The sequence below is a fragment of the Aythya fuligula genome, chromosome Z, assembly GCF_009819795.1.
Source record: "Aythya fuligula isolate bAytFul2 chromosome Z, bAytFul2.pri, whole genome shotgun sequence".
NCBI classification, from domain to species: Eukaryota; Metazoa; Chordata; class Aves; order Anseriformes; family Anatidae; genus Aythya; species Aythya fuligula.
The window spans coordinates 62,413,228-62,425,745 of record NC_045593.1 but is presented as its reverse complement, the minus strand read 5'-3'; the positions used below and the strand labels follow the sequence as shown (position 1 = coordinate 62,425,745).

Below are 12,518 nucleotides of genomic sequence, written 5' to 3'. Positions count from 1 at the left end.
GAGCTCTCACAACTTTGGAGGACTTCTGTATCAATTCTTGGCAATCTGTGCTCTTCTGTAATGTGGTGGGTTTGAAAACATGCATATATTAGAATAGCAATATATTTTACATGTTATGTGACTGAGAAACGTTCCTGCTCTTGTGTTCTAGAAAATATACAACTGTCCATAACATAATCAATTTATATATGATATATATAATATGCTATACATGGAGGTGAACACTTGAATGTTGAGATACTTAGGATCTTCCATTACCATGTAATATTTCTCATCTTAGTTGAGAAAACAAGGCCTTCCACATGCAAAAATAACCTTTATGTTACCAACTAGTATGTGGGTAGCTGTTTACCCCATGTGCTAAGGAAGAATGACAGTGTGGCACAGCATTAGATGTGGTGCCTGAAAACACCAGCAGCCCACATTTAGAAATTGTGCAAAGTAAAACACTATGAGAGGTTGGCAGCTTGGGACTGTGAGGAACACAACAGGGCTGTGGAAGCAGATAATGGAGAGGAACACCCATCGTGCTAGACCACACTCCAGTTGCCTTCAAGGCAAAGTGTTATATTTGAGGGCAAGGCCTGCACAAGCAGTATTTGCACTTCAATTCTGTCAGAGGTGTTTACATTTTTCATGACCTAGTCTGATCCTGTCTTTCTATCCCCATTTGGCAGGCTCAGCTCCTACAGAAACATCTCCTGCTTAGTCTTTTTTATCAGACTTTCATCCTCTTTCTGTTTTTCAGTTTATATGCTTTCCCCCCCTCCATTTTTCTTCCTTTTATTTCTTTCTTCTCTAATGCAGCTCTAACTGCTTCCTTTGTTTATCTAGATTTCACCTCTCTCCCACCCATTCATTTATTTCACAGTTCTTTCCACCAAAACAACAAACTGTAAATCTGTTCCTTTTTTTTTTTTTTTTTTCTCCCCTATCTCTTGCCCTTTATATGTATTTTCCTTTCTCCTCTCCTATGCCGGAAGGAGACTCTCTTTTCATCCAGCTGAATGTTGTAATGTCCAAGTAACTTGAAAGCAAAAGTTAGATTGTTAGCTATACAGAATAATGGGGAGCAGTAAGTATTGCTTAAGTATTGCTCTGTTATTAAAAGCCACATGAGACTTAACCCGTGACAATGTGAAATGTTGCAATACCAGGACATTAAAAATATTTTGTGTCTCTTTTTTAGGGCCTGAGAACATGTTTTTGAAATATTTTTGTTTTAATTTCTTTGGTTTACTAAGGAAATTCCTGCCTCATACAGTTCTCACTTACATTTTTTCATGTTGTAAAGAAAGAAAGAAAGGTTATCAAATGATGCACACACAAACATATCAGTCAGGTGAAACCACACTTACAGATAAACTCCCAGAAAAGAGGTTAACTTTCCAGATCTTCCTGTTCAGCTTGACTTGATATTTCCAAAAATATGCTTTATCAGAGTGAGTTCATGGGCTCTGCAGCAAGAAATGATGCCATGTTTAAGGGAATATTGTAAAAAGGAAATCAATTGGATCCTTTAGTGACCCCGTCTGGCCTTCAGCTCTGACTTTGAACGGGAGCAATTCCTCTGTAGGCAGTCCTCTTCACATCATTCAGATTCTGTGACTGGTACAGAAGCTTAAGGGGATACTTCCCATCCTCAGACTACAGAAAGAAAACGTGAAGAGAAGCCACAGCAGGCTACGTGACATGTTCCAAACTGTTTCACTCATCAAGTGTATGAGTCTACAAGATGTGTGATGAACTGTTTATTTCTGTGATCATCTGCAGGCAGCTGCTGAAATCCTGTTCATGAAATCATCATAGATATGTATAGACACTGAAAAATAAAGATGTCTTCTGATTACGTACAGCATCCCATCACAGTAGCTCACCATAGGTGATGTTCTCCATTCAATTACTACATCTTCTGCATTCAAGCTACAACTGAAAAGGAGTGTTTGTCCAGGAAAGGGAATCCTTAACACAAACCACATCAGAAAACCTATGGATTTCCAGATTTTCTAAACTTGAAATATTGCTGACTACTATAGCTGATTTCATTATTTTAAAATAGATTTCACAGTAATAGAAATTGAGGTAGCTATATGAGAACTACATTTTTGACTTAGAAACTGTACTTACGGTCAACTCAATTGTGAATGTGGCTGTAATATTTAGACATCAGAAGACAGAATAAAATCTAATACTTGTAAAATACTTGTAAAAATTGTTGACTTTTTAAAATTAAGGTTCACAGCAGTTTAATAAACTTTATTACAGTAGTTTTATCTATCAGAGCTACCTACTGATGTCTGGTCTACTACTAATGTTTTGTCTCCGCAAACACTTTCTTTTGTGGGTGAGAGACACTCCCTGTTAAAATTTTCATCCTAATTGACACCTGTGTCACTTTAACTATCTCCTTACTGTTTGCCTTCCTGAATAGCCTTCAGTTTTGGCCAGGAGAATCCTCTCAGCCTATGTCTGGCTTGCTTAAGTCATTCCTTTGGTTTAGTTGTCATCAGGTTTATTTCTAACAAACGTAGAGGAATAATATAATTATATATCCCTCTGAGAGCAGAACTGAGAATCTCTTGACAGCAATGCCTCCCCCCCCTCCCCCCAACTTACATTCAGAAAGCAGAGGAGAGGAGAAGAAGGGGTGATAGTTGCAGACAAACATGATTTCCATTGTGCTTAAGCAGCGTGGAGCTCAAGCAACAACAGACTGACTGATTGCCCGTGTCCCTTGTAATCTGCCAGCCAGCATGGCCAGCCTATCATTGGGATAAAAGATACCTCAGTAAATGTATTCAGAACAACTGCCTTTTAGAAGAATATCAGAGTATATCTAGTACCTTGGTACAGGCATAACTCTAGCTCCCTGAGCCTGAAGGTTTTGGCATATCATTGCTCTCTGACTTAGAAACAAAGCTATTCTTCCGGAGCTCCTCTAACGTGATAGGAAAGATTTCGTAGTTTAGAGTCAATAGTGTTTTCTGTGCTTCAGCATGGATCTGCTCAGTCCTGTTTTACTAAGAAGGGTGGGAGTTTATCCTTTAAATAGTGCTGTTTGAAAAAGATGTGTTTTTCTCCATCTTCAGAGCATCCATAGATCATAGATCTTCATAGACTCTTTCCTCCTGCTGACTGGTGCCACAAAGTACCAATATAAAGGGTCAGGGCATGAACTCAAGTCCTGGAGAGAATGTATTTTTCTTCTCTTTGTAAGTTAGATTATTACATCTTGCCTCTCAATTATCTTTACTATTAAAACATGTTCAAGTTCTGCCAAGGAAGCTAAGTACAAGCAAAATAAAACAGGATCATCTGGTTCTTCTTTGCATAGGGGTAACTTGTCAAAATCTTAACAGAGACTCTAAAACCACATCACACACAAAATTAGGTTGAATAAATAGTAGCTAATTCTTTTTTTTTTTTTTTTTTTTTTTGAGACGTGAATTTTTCTAGCTTTGATAGACATATAAGAGATCTGTTTCTTATTTTAGCTCTACAGTTTACAATAAATACTCTGAAAAAATATATTTTTGGTTGGAGAAATTACATTTAATATAATTCTCTCTTTATTCAAAATCAAAAAATGCAATATTTCTATGACTTACTTAATCATTACGTATGTGTATGTAGTGCTGCATTCTCCTAGGGGCTTTTCTAGATGAACAAGCAAGCAAAAGAACAATAATGAATTTTTACTAAGTGGTATCTCAGTTTAGAGCTCTTCAAGGTGTCTATTGCTACAGAAATGCAAAGAAATTTAATCAGCTGTTCAAGAGTAATTTTGGTCCTTTTAAGGTTTTTGTTGTTGCTGTTGTTTGTTTTCAGATTATCTCTGCATTATAGATCTGAATATAGTTCTTAATTTAACATTTCTCATACTTAAGTGGTCTTGACTGTTAGATCTTAGTTTAAGGGCTTGCTAAGTGTATTAAGTAGAGTATAATGTCAAGTCACTATTCACTCTGGATTGCTACTGCCCAGTGGATGTATATCGATGTGATGTGTAGTAGTAACATATAGTTTGGAGAAATTGTTAGACCGTAGTATTCATGAGAGTGCTTTAAGTAAAAGCTTTACTAAGTGAAGTGAAGAGAAATGTGAGTTCATACACTTGTAACACAAACTTCAGGTTCTGAATGCTGTAAAATAGGTATGTGGAAACAATTCTTTTTGCATTGCCTGCTTGAGTTCTCTTCTTTGCTGGAAGAGACAGAAATAAATATACCTTCCAACAGCATGTCAAACACCTGGAGGACCTCTCTTGAGGGACTGCAAATGACTGAGGGCAGTTCTGAGGCAGTGATGTATGGGCAGGTGGGTACATGTGAAGCCAGAGCAGTGCAATACTGCTGAAAGAGTTGCACCTTGTGTTTCCTGTGAAGAACATAGTCCCTGCTGGAACCTGCTGAGTAGCTCTCCTGCTGGGAATTTCTGTAATGGAAGATGCATTCAGGGTTGTGCATTTAGCCCAGAAAATATGTGCTGCTGTTTTCTATTTTCACTTTACACTTGTTTTACTAGAGCACAGTGATTTTCTCTGCTCTGCATGTGAGCAGGAAGCCAGGAGACACATCTTTACACCAGGAAGAAAGTGAAGGTGGTGCTCAGTGTCTCACTTTAGCTTTTCACAGGTCTTCAGGATGCCACGTGGATGAGATATAGGAATTACTTCTCTATAGACTAGGGAATAACAGTGACAGGTCAGTGATAATGATAATGGCTAAAAAAAGGTCAACATGCCTCTTGCTACACGTTCAACTACTGGCTGTGAAACTTTAAAGACAAGTGAGAAACCAGATATGCTAAACTTTCCTTTGGGCAATTAGTCTTAATGCTGACATGTTTCAATATGGATGTAGGTCACTTCATATACCGAAGTCATGGCTCTCAGTTTGTATAACCACGTCACAAATACTTGATTACAGCTAAAATTAATCATTCTTACGAAGGTGTCCTGGATCACAGTGACTGCAGTGAATTGCGCAGTGTACCTCATTCAATAGGCGATGGACAAAAAATGCCTTTATGCCCTGGTCCTGTATTTACATGCCTGAGTTAAACATGTCCATAAGTGTGTAATGAGAGTTTATGTCAGCAGGTATTCCCTAGCAGTGCTTGACCTGTGTTTTTTGTTTTGTTTTGGTTTGTTTGTTTTTTATTTTTTTTTCTTGCAGGGAGCAGGAAAAAGAAGCTGAGTTTTCCAATGGATTTTAAAAGCAGGTGACTATCTTATGTTTCTCCCAAGTTGTGAGCTGTCCTGATACTTGACATACTTAGGCAGGGCTGGTCTTAAGTAGCTTAGAGCTCTAAGCAAAGCCTTGGCCCTACATTTTTGCCCCTCTAAATCAGTTTTGCTTTCTGGATCCCCTCAAGGCTCATGCTGGTTTCTAGTATATATTCCCTCCTCTCCTCTTCTGCTCTCCTACAGATTTTCTCACTTCCTCAGTCCAGGACTCCCTCCAAGGTTCTCACCTCAAGCGTTAGGTTCAGGCACTGCTGATGGAGCAGCTCCTAGCTACGCTCTCTGGCAGTAGTTGGTTAGGAGATGATTTTATGTGTTAATGTCTCTGTGCTCCAAAGACTGGCACCAGCTGAACACGAATGCACATTTTGTGTAGTCCCTGTGGACCAATCCGCTAGTGTGCAGGAGCCTGAAAAGAATCTTCAAAAACAGGAGGCATGAAATCGTTCGCTTGGACTGCTTTTAACCTTGATTTAAACTGCTCAGGTGTGGGATTGTGATTTAGCAACATAAGCTGCTTTTAAATTATAGTTAAAGGTTTTAAAACAGATTCAGGGTTCACTGAGCCCTCCCTCTCACTTGATTATTCAGTGATTTATACATATATAATGACTTTAACTGACGGAGGGGGTAATTTATGTCATGACGTGCATGATATATAGATCTAAATAGACTAGTGAGAGGGAAAAAGGAGCCATCTGTTCCCTAGAAAACTGTCCATTGTCAGAAGGATGCAAGAACTGTGCTTGAAAAATGTGTTTGGAAAAAGCAGGAATAAATTTATCTAAATTTCTTGTGCTGTATGGATGACATTCTCACTGGGCATATATAGTCTAACAAACAAGATTAGGAACTTGAATTTTTAAGCTTTTGCCATACTTTGTATTCTGAAAGTTGCTCAGAAGGCTACGTTTTTACAGACATGTATAATATTGGTTACACAAGTGTTTGTCTAACAAATTCATCTTTTGCTCTGATTGTCACAGTGCTCATGGAAAATACTGCTTTTGCAGCTACAGGGTGGCTGAAGAGATCCCAGGACCTCACTGTGTGTGTTTACACACAACCTGCACTTAAAAAAGGGAAATTAGAGAGATATCACCTGGGAGCATCAAGGTTTTGTTTAGGGCAGGTGTTTAAATGCAGAGGTATAATTCCCTGTACGACTTTCCTACGTGTACATAGCTAATAGGGTTTGTCGAGGGAGGAATCTCCTTGTACCCTTCTCTTATGCAAAGTGTGCAAGCTGGCTATCATCAGAAAAGCATGCATATTCCTAAATTTACGCATGCAAAATTTGTGTGATCCTTGGTGGGACGGCTCACGCATGCAAAGCTAAGCAAATGCACAGGGAGATCAGGGCTTAGCCTTCGGCCTGAGGGGGAGAAATTACCGAGTATAGGTGTCTGTATCAATTAAAACACACGGGTGGACCACTGTGTGATCCAGAGGGTGTGCAGAGGAGCAGCAAGGGCAGTTCCAACTTCTTTTATGTTACAGTTTTTAAAGAATATACTACAGGGATGTTTTCCTTTTTTTTTTTTTTTGGGGGGGGGGGGGGGGAGGTGAGGGAGTCGGTGGGGGGGGGTTAACTATATTTGTGCCAAGTTCATTGCTTAATTGCGCACTAAACACTCCCCACCAAGGCTGCTTGGCAAGCCAGCCTCTTCACGAACCCCCGCCAAGTAGGGGGAGGCAAAAAAACCACCTAAAAACACGAAGAAAAAAAAAAAAAACACAATCAAAGAAAAAAAAAAATCATCCTCCCCGCCGCCCCCCGGAGCCCCCCGGCGCCCAGCAGGGGTCACTGCTGCCGCGGCCGCCGGCGGGGTCCGGGTGCGGGGGTCCCGGTGCGGCCGTGCCGGGCTCGGCGCAGGGCGTCGGGGGGGGGCTCGGCGGCCGGCACCCCCCTGCCATGGCCGCGGGGGGCCGCGCACCCCCGTCGGGGCCCAGGGGCAGCGCGGCCGCCTGAGGGCCGCCCCCGGGCCGCGGCTCGGCACAAAGGGCAGGCAGGGAGGGAAGGAAGGAGGGAAGGAGGGAGGGAAGCGGGGAAGGAGGGAGGGAGAGAGGGAGGGAGGGAGGGAAGGGGAGGCAAAGGGAAGCGTGCGCGGACGGGGCGGCGGCTCGGTTCCTCCCCGGGGCGGCGGCGGCGGCTCCGTCTCGCTGCTCGCTGCCTTGCCCCGCTGCTCCCCTGCGGAGGGCTCCCCCCGGGGATGGCCGCGGCGGGGGGCGGCCCCGCGGGGCCGGGCGCGGAGCCCTAGCGGCTGCCGAGCCTCTGTCCCCCCCTGCCCTGAGCCGCCGCTCGGGGGCTCGTCCCGCCTCCCGGCCCCGGCCCCGGCCGCGGCTGCAGGCATGGGCTGCTTCTGCGCCGTGCCCGAGGAGTTCTACTGCGAAGTTTTGCTCCTGGATGAGTCCAAGCTGACCCTCACCTCGCAGCAGCAGGGCATCAAGGTACGGGCGGCACGGGGGCTGGCCGGGGAAGGGGGAGGCTGGAAATTAGTCGTTCCGTGGGTTTTCGTGGCGGTCCCGCAAGGGGCAAGGTGAGGCGGGGGGACGCGCAGCCGCCGGGTGGATGGGGCTGCGGAGGGTTTGCTCCGAGGTGGTGTGGAAGGAGCAGGTGCCGGAGGCTCCCGAGTGCCCGGGACACCGAGCACAGGCGTTATCCCGAGCGTGCCGGCAAGGAAAGAGAAAGAAAGGAAAGAGGAAAAGGGAAAAGAAAAGGAAAGAGAAAAAAGGAACAAGAAAAAGCAAAGAGAAAAAAGGGAAAAGAAAAAGGAAAGAGGGAAAAAAAAAAAAAGGAAAAGAAAAAGCAAAAGTAAAGGAAAAGCCGAAAAGGAAAAGACAAAATAAAAAGGAAAGGAAAAGACAAGGAAAAAGGAGAAAATAAAGGAAAAGAAACAGGAATGGCTCTGGGAGAAGCCCTTTGCAGCATGGAGCAGCTCTTCAAAGCTGTCCTGTGCCGAACGCTAATGAGCCCCGACGGAGCGTGCAAGTGCTGAGGGTGTTCAAAAGGGCCCTTTGCTCGGTCCTCTGCGATTTTAAGGCTGGTGACAGCAAGTGGCGTGTCTTGGACACTTGAAGCACTTGTTGGAAAATGGGGGTTCGGGGTTTGGTAGTAATGTGAGAATGTGGTTTTAGCATGGACGGGATCAGGGAGAAAAAAAAAAAAAAGGAGAAAAATCAGTTCTCCTAACTTTATTCTTGGAAGTGGCTGAGACTTTCAAAGAATAAAAAATTATCCTGGAGCATTCTGTATGTTTCAGCTTGGATGACTAAAGTTTGGTGAAGCAGCTGGTGAAAAGAAAGGAAAAGGCTGGGGAGGGAGAGGGAGCCCAAATCCAACTATAAATTTAACTATAATCTCTGGCACTACCAGCTCTGCGTGTATGGAGAGCTGTCAAGCCCTGCAGAGTCAACTGCCTGCAGATAGGCTCATAAATCCGTGCTTCGTGCAGAGGAGTAGGCAAATCACGGTGACGCTGGAATTCAGTACCTACCTAAGGTCTTTGAAGTCTAAGTTTAGACGCATCTTTGTATGTGCAGACATGGGTATGTTATGCATATTTATACATACATATGCTTTTGCTGCCTGTGCAGTCACAGAGGAATATTAGGAGAATAAACTGCAAAGATAGTCCTGTGGCTGTTGGTCATGAACCAAACCCTAAAAGGTGGTGGGGTGTGTGCAATGTCTGACAAAAACCTCCCATGGGACAGAAAAGGTGTGAGGATGTAATTTATTTTCAAGAACGCATGGCTTGCAGTGTTGGGAATGGTCTAGTTCAAGACCAGGGAAAGGTTTCCTGCGATACTTACTGTGACCTGGCGGTGGTCTGATGCTGAAGGTTTGATCCCTTCCACCTGCTCCTTCCCTGTGTTGAATCTAACCACTGAACAGTTGGAGCAGTTTGTGGATCTGACAGAAAAGTAATAGTTTGTTAGTGTTTTACGGTAGGCACTGAGACTACACTGCAGGGAACTTTAGGGAAGGGAGGCTTTCCTTTTTTGCAGCAGCCTGTATTTCTTTTTTTTTTTTTTTTTTTTTTTAGATTAAACTTGTATAATGTGAAGACACACCCAGTGCTGTAGCTCTGTGAACCTTTGAAATGCTGTGGAAAGGAGTTGCATAGCTCTCCCCTAGCCAGTGGTTTCCACCTTTGTGTTCTCTCTTGCCTTTGTACTGGCACAAGTGTTTGTACAGCTGTGTGTGCAGAGCAGTGCATGTCCAGCTGAAAAGTAACCACTGATTTCCCTTTTTCTGGGTTAGTCTTCAGCTGGATCAGTGTCCCAACCTGCTTCACAGCTGGAGGAGAGCTGGCTCTTTTAACTGAGTCCTGGCTTATGCCATTTTGAACTGTTCAGGGAGCATCAGTGTTGCTTTTAGTCTATGTTTTTCCATCAAATTTATATGATTATTTCTTAGTAAAAAAATAAAACATGATTTGCTATGTTCTGTTATTTGACATTACAGCCATGAAGTGAAACAGATGTATAAGCCTCTTCTGAATGTTTAGTTTTAAATCTTTTGTTTTCATATACATGTCTAAGAATGCAGAGTCTTGTTGCACTTGTTTTTATAGAATTTCAGTTTTGGCACAAGGTACAGATTATAAATGTTTGAATGGATTTTATTCTAGATCTAAGATTTCCTCCTTTCTTCTGTTTTTCACACTTTTAATTGGGTTTACAGCTACCCAGGAAACTTATGTCTTTGGTACAGTTTTACAAACCGTGAACTATTACAAAAGCAAGATATTTTAAGTGGTTATAAAAGCCACTTTATTCCTCTCTTTTCCCCCAAGCAAATCCACGTCTGCTAGAAATGAAAACCGCAACTTAATGGCTGTTTGCTGTTTGCGTAGTTACGTTATTGTGGTGGATTTAGTCCTGTTGTGTGCTTTCAAGGGCAGAAGGCTGAGTGCTGTGACTCTAGGAGTGCCAGTCAACTTCATTTCTTCGGTGAATCTGAAATAATGGCAAGAAGTAGACACTTGTCCCTGAAGTTTTGAAAATGCTATGCTTAGTTTGCGTGATAATTACTTCTGGCTTGCTATGTCTGACAGCAGCTCTGCGCAGCAAAACATGACATTTTGAGTTATGATCTCTCTTAATGCACTCTTGATGCAAGAGCAGCGGGCTTTCAGTCGCACTTCAGACTAAAACAATGAGCAGAGGCTGTGCAAGAGGAAGACTTGGAGAACAGTCCAGGGGTACTTGGCTCTTCTCTGTGGATTTCAAAGGATTGAAAGGATTCTGAGGATTGTTTTTTCTGCTCCTGAGCAAAGCACCCAAGGCACAAGGAGGCTGGGTGATGTTTCCAAGGTCACACAGGGGGTCAGCATCAGAAGGGTGGAGGCAGCTGGCAAGTCCCTTGCCGCCCATGGCAGCTTGTGGTGTGACCCCTGCCTTGTCGCCGCTCTGCTCAGCACGGGTTTTGCTCCTCGTGGGTTTTCTGTTTCCTCACTATTAGCCGTGAGGCCTCGCTCTTCTCCCTTTGTGCCTTCGTGGCTTGAGATAAGAGCACTGTGGTGCGAAAATGGGGAAACTAGCCCTCCGGCCTGCAGGTTGGCAGTAGGCTGGTAATAGTTAATCAGGAAAGGGCATCAAATATCTCATAATTGATATGTTTCACTGTAGTATGGTAACAGAGAGGGGTATTTTGGAGAGCACGTGTTCTGGGATAAAAAAGAAATGTCTGTTCTTAGGCCAGACTGTTTTGGATTAAAAGAGGCCCTTCACTGCTTTCTGGTAAGGTGTGTCTGACCCTGGTATGTGGCATGGGCTTGAGGCATCTTCTCGTGATCCTGGGTGGAGCTCCAAAAAGATGTTCAGGATACCAGCTGAGAGAGGTTTTTAACAGACCTGCTACAAATAGGGCAAGAATTAGCTGATAACTTAAAGAAAATGATTACCTCTTTTTTTTTTTTTTTTAAACTGACCTTCAAACAGATTAAACAATAAATTGGGCATTTTTTTGGTAAGGTGTTGCCTTCTGAGTAGGCATAGTCTATTTCTTGAAGTCATAGGGCATGCCAGTAGTGTTCTGACATAGTACCTGATTGTGGGTGGGTTGTGTGCATCACGTATTTTGATTCTGTTAAGAGTTGGAGTAGTTGTCCTCACAGGATTTTATATATATATATATATATATATATATATATATTTTAATTTTGCACCAAAAACTACCATCAACAAAAAAATACCCGAAGTGGGGTGTGCCTTTGGCATAAGCTACTTTAGGTATAGGGACTCCAAGCAGGCAATGGTGGGCTCTTGTTTTTTTCCCCCTCAAATATAAATGCATAATGCATGCATGCACATGTCAGCAGAAAATAGATCCCTACAAATAGAAAGATCTCATAGTTTGTTAATGATTCTAATTGAGAGTTGACAGTAAAAGTCAAATTGATAGTCATTTGCTATGTAACTATGGGATGAATCCTTTGTAACAGCGATTTCTGCTCTTTTTTATTTCTACATTTTTTAAAAAGTAATATCATTCATTGATAAATTTGCTTAATTATGCAGGTACACTATTTCATCATGAAAATATTTTATTTAATTTTATTTCATCATGAAAATCTTTTTAATGGTAGATTGCAGCTGCTTTTGACCTATGGTAATTTTGGTCTGTTCTAGTAAACTGTAATATCAAAACTGAAGCACATTAAATCTGGGTATTCTTTCCTTTCCCCTGGTTGGATTTTTCTGGATATTCATAGTATTGTTTTTGAAAAGAACTGTTAATAAAAGGTAAGCCTTTATTAACACAATAAATAAAATACACAATCTTGAATTTATTTATTTATTTATTTTACCTGAAACAGTGTTCAGAAAAACAGATTCAATTAGTAAGTCTCGTTTGCATCCTCGTTGCTTCTTCTCTGTACAAAAACTGCACTATTCTGTCAGGTGCACATATTTTGCGCATCAGCAGAGATCAGACTCTATGTGTGAATAAGTACACGTTTTTCTTTAATATCATTGATGCAATACCAAACATTCTTTGTAATAAAAGCTACAAAAAAAAAAAAAAGTAAATTCATGGTATTCTGTAGCACTTCCACATTAGAAAGATTCTAACTTCATTAAATTTTTATTATGTGTATAAAATGGGACTAGGGAATCTGTGCACTGAGTACAAGATGGTGCACGTGCAATTGTGCAGTCTCAGTTCTCTTGTTAAAATAGGAACAAAAGGATTCACAAACCTTGCTATTAACTATTTCTCAAAGTCACCGTCATGTATTTGAAATAGGTTACTAATTTCATG

General features: G+C 42.1%; 1 protein-coding gene across 1 annotated transcript in view; it reads left to right on the top strand.

The window, feature by feature from the left end:
• Positions 1-7,593: 7,593 nt before the first annotated feature.
• EPB41L4A (erythrocyte membrane protein band 4.1 like 4A) overlaps positions 7,594-12,518 on the top strand; it is a 127,819-nt gene continuing 122,894 nt past the window's right edge. The window contains exon 1 of the mRNA XM_032206190.1: positions 7,594-7,696. Coding sequence (XP_032062081.1) covers positions 7,598-7,696 — 99 coding nt within the window. The 5' untranslated portion in view covers positions 7,594-7,597. The remainder of the gene's footprint in view (positions 7,697-12,518) is intronic.